Genomic DNA, 14,350 nt, shown 5'->3' on the forward strand with positions numbered 1-14,350 from the left:
CACAATGACATGCACTCTTAAAAACAAAATGTTTATTTAGCATTTTGTTTACCAGTGTTCTAACATTCAGTTTTTTGTGTATGTGTGTTTAAACTTTACAAATACCTGTTTAGCAGGTAAAACTCTTAAGGTCTAAATAGTGTGGCTATAAACTTTTTCTAACAACAAAAATGACACTTTAGAGCTTTGGAAAAAATTGTGTGAGATTCACTGTACATGTTATCTTCCAAGAAAAGCATTGTGCTGGTTTTCAGATGCTCTGAAATCGGGCCTCACCTCTTGAAGCAGTGTTGTGTCGTTTAGAGTAAGCCTTGTTGTACAGCAACTGGGTGCTGTTTTGGGATAATGCAGGACTGTGGGGGTGACTTTGAAGAACTGTGAGTTTGCTGGGGGAACGCTCTAGAGCCTCAGAAGTTGGGATTCGGATTTTCTCTCTTGTGTGTGTACTTCTCTCCCTGTCTGAAAGGGATTGTGAAAATCAAAGCTACATTAATGCACTGATAATAATAATATAATAATTTATTATTTATACCCCACCCATCTGGCTGGGTTTCTCCAGCCACTCTGGGCGGCTTCCAACAAAATATTAAAATACAATACAGTGGTGCCTCGCAAGACGAAAAGAATCCGTTCCACGAGTCTCTTTGTCTTGCGGTTTTTTCGTCTTGCGAAGCAAGCCCATTAGCGGATTAGCGCTATTAGCGGCTTAGCGGGCTTAGCGGATCAGCTGTTAAGCGGCTTAGCGGATCAGGTGTTAAGCGGCTTAGCGGCTTAGGATCAGCTGATAAGCGGCTTGGGGAAAAGGGGGGGAGGGGGAAAACCCCGCAGGAACTCGCAAGACATTTTCGTCTTGCGAAGCAAGCCCATAGGAAATTCGTTTTGCGAAGCACCTCCAAAACGGAAAACCCTTTCGTCTAGCGGGTTTTCCGCCTTGCGAGGCATTCGTCTTGCAGGGCACCACTGTAGTCTGTTAAACATTAAAAGCTTCCCTAAACAGGGCTGCCTTCAGATGTCTTCTAAAAGTCTGGTAGTTGTTCTCTTTGACATCTGGTGGGAGGGCGTTCCACAGGACAGGTGCCACTACTGCGAAGGCCCTCTGCCTGCTTCCCTGTAACATCTCGCAGTGAGGGAACCGCCAGAAGGCCCTTGGCACTGGACCTCAGTGTCCGGGCAGAACGATCGGGGTGGAGACGCTCCTTCAGGTATACTGGGCCAAGGCCGTTTGAACTGCAGGTTTTTTTGTCTATGCATCTAATGACAGAGCTGTCCTCATTTATGCCACCATGACAGCAGTTATGTGTGATGCTGTCAAGAGGCAAGATGATGTGGCTTCCTCTCAACTAATTTTAATCCATATGAGATCATCTCTTGCAAGCATGGTCTTATTTTTCGGGATAAAAATGTACAACACATAACTAGCCTCTCACCTTTACTGGATACTGTTCCTCTGCTTGTAAGCCTAAAAAAGAAAGAAGACATCTTAGGTTTTTTTACACAGTTTATATACTGTTTAATTACAATGGCTTTTAAGTGGTGCACAGTGAACACAGTAAAGACAAAAAGGTAAATATTGGTTAAAAACTATAAAATCAGAAGTGACTTTAAATGCCTGCTGAAATTTTAAGAAGAATTCAGCAAGGAGGTGGCCTGTCTAATATCAGCTGAAAGAAAATTCCATGAAATTGGAACAATATTAGGCATTCTGCATAGCATGAGGTACAGTACAATTTTTTTTTAAGGATGGTGGAGGCAGGAGAAAAATCAATGTGCAGATAATCCGGATTTGAACAGAAATACAACACAATGATCCTGCTCTTACACTTCTTTCTTTTTAATGAAAGTATTAAGACAGGAATTTGTGGTTCCTGCTTTCAACATTCTTTATTGACGTGGCTGTTGCTTAGTTCAGGACCCAGGAGCAAAGATAAGCTAGCATTTATTATAGTTAACAAAATTTGAATGCCACTTGATCATAGTAAAACCTCTAAGCAGTTTACAAGAAATAGTAAAATTATCAATAAACACAGTTAAAACAATTAAACATTTAGTAACATTAACAGTAAAAAAAGAATTTTTAAAATTCCATCATATATTTGTCCGGATTGACTTGCAAAAAAAAAAAAAAAGTTTTAAGCAGGGGCTTAAAAGATAATACAGTGAAAACGCCTGCCTGATCGTGATCGCAAGAGAGTACAGGTGCTGCCAGTTGTAGCCTGAGACAGTATCTCTCATTCAAAATTTTACTACTGAAGGAAATGCAATAGAAAGCAGATTTCCTGGATAAATGCACAATTCTGCATGGTTCCCCACCAATATTTATTATCCTCAGCTGGCTTTTAAGATATGACCTGAAGTTTTTGGATTATTTCCTGTTAGAACCAACACAGGCTGGTTTCGTCAGAAGTTATGCTTTGGCCAGTAGCTTACATTAATGGTCAAATACCTTTTGGTGGTTTAGAAATGACATGGATTTTTCCTTTTCTTTCTCAACCTACTTCACTTGTGTAAATTACAAGATCTCAACATCACCATCCACGGTGAGCAAAAAGTGCTAGTTGTGAATAATCCCAGCCCATGCTGCAAACAAGGCAAATGACCAACCTGGCGGCTTTCCACGTAGCACCATACCTAGGGCAATGCATTATCAATTTTACCTGCGCCGGCTCTCTTCACTTGCTGGTTTATTCTGAAGTGCTCTTTCAGCTTTCAGCATATCTCGTAAACTCAGAGCCTCTACGTCAGCTTCTTTCAGTGCCCTTTTCTGATAATTCAGCAGATCTCGGCTGGTCACGTCGGAACGGATGAAATTGGACACAAACTCCTTCTCTGAAACAGCATTACCAGGTAGTAATATTAATATAATGGATGTGTCAGGGACTTCTCTGTGCATAGAAAGGCTACTCCCCATTTTCTTCTGATGGCAGAGAAAGGTCAACACAAGCCTATTTCATAGGAAGAACACTCCCAGAAATAGGAGAGGATCGTATGGGCATATCTGTGTGTGCACCACAGACTAAACATGCTTTGTGAATAAAGTATTGAAAATATCCAAGATCTTAATCTTAAGGGTATAACTGTGATACTAGTTCTTTCATCTAATGAAAATAAAATGCATTCCAGGTTTTTCTCCATTCAGGCTCCCCCTCCATACTATTTCTTAAACAAATATTAAGTTCTTTAAATATAACACATACGACGCCTGTGAGAAACCTACAAGCAGGATTCAAGAACAAGAGCATTTTCCCCTTCTTTGGTTTCCAGCAGATTTCTTGTTAAATCATCACAACAGTGGGAGATGTGTGAAAATTAAATATAATCTAATTTGGGGTGGTCCTCCTATCAGCTGTCACCTGGCAGCAGCCATTGCATCAGACTGAAACAGGAGGGAAGAGGAGTGGTGCAAGGCTGTTCCAAGAGACCAGCTGCTCTGCAAACCTTTTCTGGCTGAAGAGGGGGGTAAAATGCTATACATAAATAAAGCATGGGTGCAGGCCGGGGGGTGGGGTTATTTTCTTGTCCAAGGCCAGAACCTGAGAATCGTATAGCCCGCCCTATCATTAGGCGGAGTGAGGCAATCACCTTAGGTGGCAGGATCTGGGGGCTCATTCCCTGTGACCAGAGCGCTTTGGTAATTTCCCCTCACATAAAAGTTTGCTACCACCCTCTAATCTAGTGGGACCCCCTTAGCATCACTCGGGGAGTGGAGGATGCAAGTGTTGAAGTAAGAATCAACTGCTTGCCCAGTCAGCTTCTGTACATGGAAGTGGGGAGAGGATGAATGTAGATGAATGTAGGCTGCCTCGGGCAGCAAAATGTCTTGGGACAGCTCTGGGCTATATAGAGGTTTATTGGGATGGGCAGGTGTCAGTTCATTTCCTTCCATCCTGAAACATCCCTATATATTGTGGGAGCTTTAGAACCTCCTGCCATGCCACAGCTGGCTTAGCTGTGACAGCTGGGTAGAGAGATACCTCCTCTGTTATATATTCAGTATCCCTCAAGTATGCAAAAACTGCTACCGTATTTGGGGTTGGCACTTCTAAACTGGCAGGCATTCATCCAATAGTTTGTTATCAAAGGGAACGATAATCTGATTTTATATACATAGAGATAGATATACAAAGAGGGGTGTGCTCTCCTGCCTGCCGCATGCAGCCCAAAGTCAGTTGACACTTCAGCCATGTGCAACTATCACATTTTCTCTCCTTACCTTTTAGAGTTGCCTTTGATAACCAGGTTTGGATCTCTGCAAGCGAGTCTGTCTGTAAAATATCACGAAGCCTTTCCAAGATCTAGGAGGAGGACAGATCAGACTGATGAAGCACTGCAGTCAGGGCTGCCGCAATACATTTTGCTGCCTAAAACGGGAAGAGTGCTGTTGCCCTTAGGTCCTGGCTTGCAGGCTCTCCATCTGGTGGGCCACTGGGAGAAAAAGATGCTGTGCTAGATGGGCCATTGGCATGATGCAGCAGTGTCTTCTTCTGTTCTTATGACACCCCCATCCCAGTTACACATACGAAAGCCAAATGGAGTGGCACTTAAACATCAGCCGGGGGCTAGTGTCCTTCACCACACCTGAGGGAACAGGATAGCTCAGAGGGCACCCAACAAGGGGTATGGTACACAACTCACCACGGTGACTGACTGACTGACTGCTGCCCCCTGAAACCAATGCAGTGGTGGCAGCACCAATGCTTGGGCAGCAAATGCAACAAATGTTATTAGTATTCAAAGCCCTTACAAGCCTAGGTAGGGCCAGTTTACTTGTGGGATTGTCTTGCCCCCCTATATGCCCACCAACCACTTTGATCTGCCGAACTGGCACTGCTACAGCCTTGTAAGTGTGAATCTCTTCCAAAAGTACACATTTTTGCAAGCAATTTCCCCTAATATGATGCATTTTGTATGTTACGTTCACCGATGCAGGCATGGTTACACACATTTCCCCGTAATATATGCATTCTTGTACACACCATTTGGCCTGGAGACCTGCATCACAAAATTTGGGTAATTTTGAAAGTAGCTGTATTTCGGCATTTGCTTTGTGAAGAGTTCTGTAAAACTCAGGAGCTTGCAACATCAAAATCTCAGAAATGGCCTCCTCTCTCTTTTACGGGCCATCATTGCCACCTTTTCAACAGATGGGTGGTTTTCAAACTGGCCGTGTAATCCTATGCATATTTACGCAGAAGTGAGTTGAATGCAACTTACCCCCAGTAAACATGTATAGTATTGCAACCTAAATGTACTAAATGACATCCTCCTTTTTTATCAGTTAAAGCAGAAGCGTGCAATACATGACATAATCACTTAATGATGGTATCTTACTTTTATTTCCTGTTCCAGGTAAGTAGGGGTATAATTCATATTCTCAATGATGTCTGGCCTGTAGTGCGTACCCGGGGCAGGTAAAAGAGGGTGCTCTGGAGGAATCCTATTTTGTGGATTGTCTGCAAGGTATTTCCTCAAGGGATCGTCCTGATGATAAAGCAGAGTATAAAGAGACAAATACAGACAGCCCACCGCCCCCCAAAACCCACCACCCAACTTTCTCTACTTCTTTGCTTTTGATCACCTCCAATACATCTGGACTAATCATTACGTTGTGCATTGGAGGAATGGAGAACCTGTGGCTTCCCAAATGTTACTGGATTTTGCATAGCTGATGATTGGGGTGATGGGAGCTGGACTCTATGTCTGTATGGCCCATCTCTGCTTTGAGTATAAGGGTAAGGCTGTGGTTGCAATGGCTCTCTTGCTATTGTCCTCTCTAGAAAACTGATGGGGTTTTGCACCTTGAACCCTTTAAATGCCTTTTAGCCATCTGGATCCTACAGGATTCCTGGTCAGCTGAAATAGATGAACAAACTCCCATTCTTAAGCCCTATTCAGGTGTTCAGTATACACAGGTGCTGAATCCATGTATAGAATGGGTATAGCAAGCTTTGCCTCCAGCCAATGCACACTCACGCGCATGTCTGCAAATGCCCTTCCCTATAGAAGCAGAGAGCTTTACACAATCACAAGAATAGAGGCGTCTGCCTGTAAAGGCTCTCGCTTTGTTCAGGCAAAGTAGAATAGGTTAGGGTTTGAGGTAACTTCAAAGCGCCACTGCCACCCTCAAATTTGTCATCTGCCCTTCACCAGCAGGTTAGGACAATTTAAAATTCAGAATTAAAAACAAAACAGATTATAGTCCCAGAAATAAGGTAAACCCAAAATCATGAATGGAGTGTTCTGCAAGAGTAAGGATGCTCCAAGAAGTCTTGATGGTTTCAGTTACAAATACCAGCAGTAGTTTGGCTCGTTACCCTTCTCTTTAAAAGTGGGGTGTTTCCTGTTCTTTGCTTGAGCTCTGCAATTTCGTCTCTCATAAGCTCTGAAATGCAATAGAGGGATTTTGCATGAGTTTTCATGTTAAGATTATAGAGGATTAAAGCCTGGTAAGACCTCTTGAAAAATACAGGAATTCTATGTAACATGGGAGGGCAGAGGATGCCTCCAGTGCAGGTGGCACGATACCGTCGTGGTTTTTGTGTCAACCAAATTTTTGCAAAGAATTTACAGACGTGTACGTTCATCATCATGGGACACGGGTGGCACTGTGGTCTAAATCACAGAGCATAGGGCTTGCCAATCAGAAGGTTGGCGGTTCGAATCCCTGCGACGGGGTGAGCTCCCGTTGCTCGGTCCTTGCTCCTGCCAACCTAGCAGTTTGAAAGCATGTCAAAGTGCAAGTAGCTAAATAGGTACCACTCCGGCGGGAAGGTAAACGGCATTTCCGTGCACTGCTCTGGTTCGCCAGAAGCGGCTTAGTCATGCTGGCCACATGACGTACAAGCTGTACGCCGGCTCCCTGGCCAGTAAAACAAGATGAGCACTGCAACCCCAGAGTTGTTCGCGAATGGACCTAACAGTAAGGGGTCCCTTTACCTTTACATTCATCAGCAACTCAATCTAGTGAAGGGTCCACTTTGAGGATGGGGTAATACAGGCAGAGCCGTAGCTGGGGGTGGGCTAGCCAAGCTTTCTGCCCCAGATGAAGCCTCCAGAGGGATGCCATTGAGGCTCTCAAACTGTGGTTTTGAAGTAGACATCCTATCCCTTTGTGCAAGCAACCAGGGGTACTTACGTCCAACATTCGCTCTAAGTGGGGTTTGTACCAGGCTTGGCAGGGTATTGTTGGGAAAAGAACTGTCAGTGGGCATTACATTGTTTCTGAGAAGTTGAGGATGTTCTGTGCTTGAGTCAACGAAGCGTCCTTCATTGTATCCTCGGTCTTTCACAACACAGACAGGTGCATCATTTAGTCCTGGGTGGGGAAAGAACGCATTTTACATTTTTCTAATTGTGCAGTTGGTTTTGGTGCAGGGATACACTGGAAATGGGGGTTTCAAATAGGGATGGTGAAGAATTTTGATCTTTTTTGTAGGCAAATCTATCAACTCCACACATTTAAAAGCAATGTCAGAATTGAAACACAGCCATCCTTCAAGCAGAAATCTGAATTTTGAGATGTAATCCTCCAACTCAATGGCATATGCAAAAATGCAAAAGTGGGCATAAAAATGGAGATATTTTTGAAAACAGAAAAATGCATTATATGCATTTTTGTACATCACAAAACTGCATGTTACTCAAATTTGCGTACAAAACGGGGATTATTGGGGAAAATTTGCACTAAAATGCTGGTGATTTTTTATGAGGGATTTTTGAAAAACATCAAATTGCTGCAGAAATGTGGAGAACGGAATTTAATACTGGACAAATGAGAAACTGAGAGAACCAAAACTAATGGATTATTCCATCTCTAGTCCTGAACTAAAGTATTATAGTTTCCTAGGGCTGGTTCACATATGCATGTATGTTTGATTATACAACACTTAGTTCCTACATGAATATTGATTGTATGATTATAAAATCATACCTGTGAATGAGTCGATCCATGTTTGTTTGGTTTTTTTGTCCCAAAGCTTTGATTTCATTCGCACAGCATAGCTTTATGGAGATGGTTCACACACAAGGCTTGACAGCCATCAGCTGATGCGGATTTATGTCGGAACCAACACTAGGTGATTCAGAATTGCATGCAGTTCTGCCCATTGCTGTCAACGTTTCCCATTTTTAAGGGAAATTCCCTTATTCAGAATAGGATTCCTCACAAGAAAAGGGAAAAGTTAACAGCTATGGTTCTGCCTGAAGTGCAGAACAAAATGGTGTCCCCTCCCCAGTCCACATACAGGAGTTGGCTGCAATGGCTGTTGAATCTTACTTCAAACTTATGGGAGGGCAGAGTTCTGCCCTTCAAAAAAAGAGGAACATGCATTTTAAAAACCCTGCATTTAGGCTGCATTCAGATGTGGTGATTATAGTATTGGTTTTCCTAGTTTTAATGCTCATACTTCTGTCCCAATTTCTAATGTTCCTTTTACACTGCAGTATCCGCAGTGTTTTGGAATTGCAGCTTCTTGAGCAATATGCTGCCATGTCATGCTAAATGTTAGATACATGGAAAGAGCTGCATATGCCAGGATACCACCTCAGATTTCATCACATGAGTGGCAGTGGTGCAATCATGAAACCCGTGGAAAAATGACAACGCAAAACTCCCGCACCTTTTCGAGTTCACGGGGTTGCAAACAGGTATTTTTTCCCTTGGAAACAACGCAAAAATAAGCACTAGGTTTCTGCTAGATTCCACTAGACTTTCAAGAAGCGGCTTTTTAAGTCGTGTGAAAGATCACGTGAGATGCAAAAATCAACAGGTAAGAAAATGTCAGGAAGACAGAATAAAGCCTCACCTGAATGTTTTTGTTCTGGAAACCCAAAAAATGAATACAGAGTTTGGCTTGGCCATATTAGCCCTTCCAGGGGGAGTTTACCTCTAATGTGGCACACGGTCTTTGGATGTGGAGAGTGTCTGCAAACAAAGTAACTTGTTTTCCCGGAAGAGCCCTCATTTGCCGCTTGCCGCGGGGTTCCCAGGGGGATCAGCTGAGGCTCAGGTTGTGCTCTAAAATTGATATTCATCTTAATGGGTTTCTATTTTCTTCGCCGCTATTCTTGGTACCACAGCCTGTAGCAGCATCTCATCCAGAGAGCCCTAATGAGGGAAGAAGAGAGGAGACAACACACATGGACCTAAGGGACACATTTTGCTCTTCTGTGCTGAACATAAAATATTTGTCAGTTAACTGACCGGGCAAAGCAGTTTTTGCCCTGCGATATCAAGTTTTCATCTCAGCCATTCTGAGGCCTTCAGACCTTTCAACTTGTGCTTTGCTCTCTTTCTCCTCACTGGCTTCTCTCTTCCCTGAACATCTCCTCAAAAGTCAAACAATGGGGCCACCAAGCCTTCATTGGGAATCTAAGAATCTTTTCCCTCCAGAGTTCTGTATACATTCCCTTCTTTTATGACATCTTTCAGCCTCATACAAGCGTAAAGCAAGCATGTGATTTCTTGCTTACGGTAAAGTGAGCCTATGCAAGCTGAACAGCTCTATAAATATATACATTTCCAGTGGTGAGTTAGGAATTATAACAGTGTTTATCACAGAATCAATACAGTAAAGTAAGCAAGACCCCGTGTGATAATTCCTCATTTGGGACTGCAAAGATATTTATATAAATATTCAGCCTGCACAGGATCATCAAATGGATATCAAACCAAAAAAACATTCCTAAATAAGGAATGTGGTTTACCATAGGATTGATGTCAAGCACGCAACTCAGGAAAATATACAGACAACAGACTGACTATAAAGTCTGGTGTGTTTCCACATTTCTTTCTTTCTATGAACGGTACATTGACTGTTAGCATGAGGGTACCATGTGTGACAGTTCCTTTTGCCCAAAACAAGCATTGGGACAGATATAATTCCATACATTTCAGTTTCAAAGTTGGGCACCACCACCAAGAAGGCTCTTTCGGGCATCACAACATAACAAATCTTGGCAAGTCATGGTACAACGGACACACACAAAAAGGACAAAGGGGGATGCATATTTTCAAAAAATATTGAACGTGCTAATTTATATGTATAGGTGCACATTAGAAATAATTATCATTTAAATGGAAAACAATACAATTCACCCGTGTGCCTGCTCAGTCTGCTGTGCAGGTGTCAATTGTTGGTGGACAACTTCAAAGCCTCTCCTGTTCGTTCTTCCTTCGGGTTATTTATCTTTAAACTGGAATTGAGCATGGCACAGCCCTTCAGACAGGATGCCTTCAAAAAGAAGCCTGTCCTCTGAGTCACAGCTCTTCAAACAGAGGACTGTCCTGCATACACCCATTAACCCTACTTTTTGGCAGTTCTTTGTTTGATAGAGGGAATTCCTGAAATTTCTGCCACGTTTCACAGATCTGCTCTTGTTTAATCTCTTGGGAAAGCACTCATTTCGGGGCACTCTGCATTGGACACAGGGCATTCAAACGACTGCCATAGGAAACCCAGCACATATTCCAGTGTAGCCCAAAGTGCCACTAGATGGTGCTCTTTTATGCCCTGCAATCTTTTACAGGTTGAACATTTCACCTCTCTTGTAGCTTCATAGGACCAGTATTCTCACAGGTGCTGTAGGTTGTTCTCAACCAGCTTTATTAACATGCGACCCTGAAATTTTCAATCCCCTCCAAACGTATGCCAAAGTTTTGTGCTGGTTTGGTCCATTTTGTGCTGTGAAGCCCACATTTTGAGTTCCTCCCCCAAGCTGAATAACCAATAACAGCAATCCATGGTTACAAGATAACACCCCAAAAGTCAACATTGTCTGATCCCTTCCAAAGAGATACCAAAGTTCTGTGCCATTTGAAGCTTTCTCTACCCACTGAATGATCTGTTGCCTTGCAATGTCCTCTCCTGGCTTCTTAAGTGGAGCATATTAGTAACAACCTCCAGGCGTTGCTGAACTACAACTCCCAAAACTCCCATCATCCTTGAGTGCTGGTCATGTTGACTGGCTAATTAGAGTTGGAATCCAACAACATCTGGAGGTCAGCTACCCCTGTATTATGTTAACTATTAAGTAGTGGGTTGACATAGCAGCCGGCACAGCGATTTCTTCAAGTAGCTCTTTATTACGACAAGCTGAAATAGAACTGACTGTGAACAGCTCAGCCGGCCTGTATTTATAGGCAGCCGGCTGTCAACATTGTAACCACAACAGCTCAGAGTTCCCGCCTAAACTAACTGCCGCGGACCTGAGTGAAAACTATCTACAGACCTGAGTGAAAACTATATACAGTATCCCCCTGTTGGCCCAGGGTGAAACTACACTACATAACATTAACCATGTGATTAGCAATCACATCTAGGGTTTTAAAAATGAATAAATACCAGTTTAAGGGGTTGGGAGTGTTTGGTCACAGACCCACAGTGAATAGGGATGGGAGATTTAATTCTTCCCTACTATCTTGGTGAAACACACCCCAACACTACCACAGAGCAGTTAGCAGTGGGGAAACATGCATTAACACCCTTGGCTTTCTTTATGAGACTGGTAAAATGTTGATCATGGCCTCGATTTACATTATTATTGCCATTATAAAAGGAGCAAAAAGAGGAGATGACAGTGCAGTCTTCTGGTGTTTCAGGGCTGATCCCAATATAGAGTATCTTTCTCTCTGTAAGAGTGTTTGGGAATTCCTGTAGATGCAGAGTGTAAAAAATAAAAAGCACCATTTAAAATGAACAATCCACATTGCAGCAAAGTTCCACGAGCCGAATCAGAGTATGCCCACAAATCTGTCCTGAAACATGGATTCTCCACTCCCAATAGTAGGAAAATGTAATATTAGAAGTAGTTCCATTGCCTTCATTCAAAGTGCTAAGATTCATAGGCCAACTGGATAGGATAGCTTATTTTAGAGACAAGTGATTACTTAGAAATCCAAACACAACCCTGGCAAGTGTTGATCTGAGCTAAGTTTCCAGCCAAATAGTCTCCTATGTGGAATCCAAGCATGCTATATTCAACAGCCCTGTGCACCCTTTCATTTATTTATTCAGAATGATTTTAGCGACACTTTTCATTAAAACCACAAAGCTATGTACAAGATAAAAACATAAAAAACAAAATTACAGTAAAACTGAGACATATTTAGTCATTACCATGAAAACAAAAAAACCACAGCAACAAATGAAGAACACACTTCACCCACCCTGAAGGCTTATTCCTTGGCAGAACTGAGTGCCGGTGTCGGGATGACCTATTCCAGTTTGTGCTTGCTACAAGATTAATTATTGCCTGCGTGAAATGAACCAAAAGGCACAGACTTCTAGGAAAGAGGCTTGCTTAGCAAATGATCCAGCAACTATCAGTTCCTAGGACTTGTCTCTATCATGAATTGAGTTATGTCCAGCAACTTGGCCCCTAAACTCCCTTACCTCAGAAACATACAAAGTCAGACCACTGGTCTGCTTAGCTCAGCTTCCCAGGGTTTCGGATAGAATTCTCTCCTAGCCGTACCTGAAGATGCTGGGGGTTGAAGCTGGACTTTTCTGCAAGCAAGGTAGATCCAGGCATTGGGTTGCATCCAGTGCTAGAGCAAACCCAGGGAGATCAATGGAAATGGCTGTTAGGTTCCTTGATTTGAGTGGGTCTCCCCTGAGTAGAAAGGGACACGGGTGGCGCTGTGGGTTAAACCACAGAGCCTAGGACTTGCCGATCAGAAGGTCGGCGGTTCAAATCCCCGCGATGGGGTGAGCTCCCGTTGCTCGGTCCCTGCTCCTGCCAACCTAGCAGTTCAAGAAGCACCTCAAAGTGCAAGTAGATAAATAGGTACCGCTCCGGCGGGAAGGTAAACGGCATTTCTGTGTGCTGTTCTGGCTCGCCAGAAGCGGCTTAGTCATGCTGGCCACATGACCTGGAAGCTGTACACCGGCTCCCTCGGCCAATAAAGCGAGATGAGCACCGCAACCCCAGAGTCGGTCATGACTGGACCTAATGGTCAGGGGTCCCTTTACCTTTACCCCTGAGTAGAAATTATTTGGCTACAACCCATTGAAATGAAAGAGGAAGCTTCTGCAAAGGATCATGGGCACATCAGGCAAGTTGCATGCACACCTCAGCCACTGGATCATGGGGAATGTGGAGCAATGTTTGGTAGTGTGCTCTGGTTTAGCAGGGCCCACAGTCAAAAAGATACCTAAGGGACCTAATGCATACCCCCCAACATACCTTAGCTGAAAATAGGGACATTTCTCACTCACCACAACTGACCCTCCTCAACCCCCCATTTTTGGCCTCCCCCTCCGCAGGAGAGCAAGTGCTGCCACCACCACACCAACAAGACACAGCACACACACACCCTCCACTGTCTTGAGAAAACCCCTTCATCCTGATTTGATTCTTTGGCAGATTTACAAAAACACACACCAGTAAAGAAATTTTAGAAACGGGTAAGATTGTGCACGGCTGTGAAAAGCATTTTATTTTTAAAAAATTAATCAAGACTCCTTGTTCTTCTCTCCCCTTTTCTTCACGTCCAAGGCAGCCATGCCCTCTGCCTGCACCTCAGAGCCAGTAGTGCGACTCATGCAACACACTGGCGATTAATATACACAGAACAATAATTATACATATTTTATCAACCTTCTGAGAAAAATACAAAACACTAAACAAAGCCACAAAGACTTGCGAACTACCCAGCCTAAAATGAACTCATAATGTCTGGTTTCAATAGATTTTTCAAATGCTTAACTCTGTCTTTTAGATAAGTTCATGAAGATACCAACAAAAGGTAAGTTCGGTGATATTCACAATATCAAGAGATGCTAGTAGAGTTGTAGATAGAGACAGGGGGCCGGCGTTTTGCACCTGTTTCACCCTGGCAGTCCAAGTAATCAAAAGGCCGCTGTTTGCCCCAGATGGGGCCCTTTAACTGGGGCTTGCAGGTAGCACACTCCCAAGATAGTTTTCCGGGCTTCTTCAGTGGTCTAATCTCAAAGTCTTGATATGTATATTGATATTCAATCTTATAGAGAATACTCTTTCTTGGCTTAAGGTAAGAGACTGATTTGCTTAGAGCTGGCGCATTATATGCAAGGCTGTATCTCGGTGATGGCAGCCTCTCTGCCTGCTCACCACTTCAGCAGCCACTACGAGCTGCCCAAGGGAGGAGGCTGGCAGTGGTGACCATTGGAGAGGCAAAGGGATGGTCCATTGCTGCTGCTGTGGACAAGCATTGGCTCATCCAGTGTTGGCAGAGAAAATAGGGGTATTCCAGGATCAAATGAGAAGCCATTAAATTATTTTGGGACATGATATATGAAGAGCTGAAAAAAATGATGAAACACACATTCTTAAAAAAAAAAAAAGAATTATTTTTATTAGGTATCTTTACAAC

At 43.3% G+C, this 14,350-nt stretch overlaps 1 protein-coding gene across 11 annotated transcripts in view; it reads right to left on the reverse strand.

Annotated features, from left to right (window-relative positions):
* Positions 1-14,350, reverse strand: part of LOC308594288 (uncharacterized protein C4orf17 homolog) — an 87,721-nt gene that overhangs the window by 11,299 nt on the left and 62,072 nt on the right. For 5 of the 11 annotated variants that reach the window (XR_014011376.1, XM_081207300.1, XM_081207305.1 and 2 more), the window contains exons 1-8: positions 8,883-9,362; positions 7,133-7,312; positions 6,312-6,379; positions 5,329-5,478; positions 4,211-4,292; positions 2,655-2,826; positions 1,428-1,459; positions 277-459 (exon numbers count right to left, since the gene is read on the reverse strand). Coding sequence is in view for 9 of the 11 variants with exons in the window: in XM_081207300.1 (XP_081063426.1) it covers positions 277-459; positions 1,428-1,459; positions 2,655-2,826; positions 4,211-4,292; positions 5,329-5,478; positions 6,312-6,379; positions 7,133-7,312; positions 8,883-9,030 (1,015 nt within the window). In the remaining 2 variants the exon portion in view is untranslated. Of the gene's footprint in view, positions 1-10; positions 460-1,427; positions 1,460-2,654; positions 2,827-4,210; positions 4,293-5,328; positions 5,479-6,311; positions 6,380-7,132; positions 7,313-8,882; positions 9,395-10,093; positions 10,216-14,350 lie in introns of those variants that run through there. The other 6 variants (XM_081207304.1, XM_081207303.1, XM_081207301.1 and 3 more) reach the window with 6 other exon arrangements.

The sequence above is a fragment of the Podarcis bocagei genome (assembly GCF_964188305.1).
Source record: "Podarcis bocagei genome assembly, chromosome: 9".
In the NCBI taxonomy this organism is placed as follows: Eukaryota; Metazoa; Chordata; class Lepidosauria; order Squamata; family Lacertidae; genus Podarcis; species Podarcis bocagei.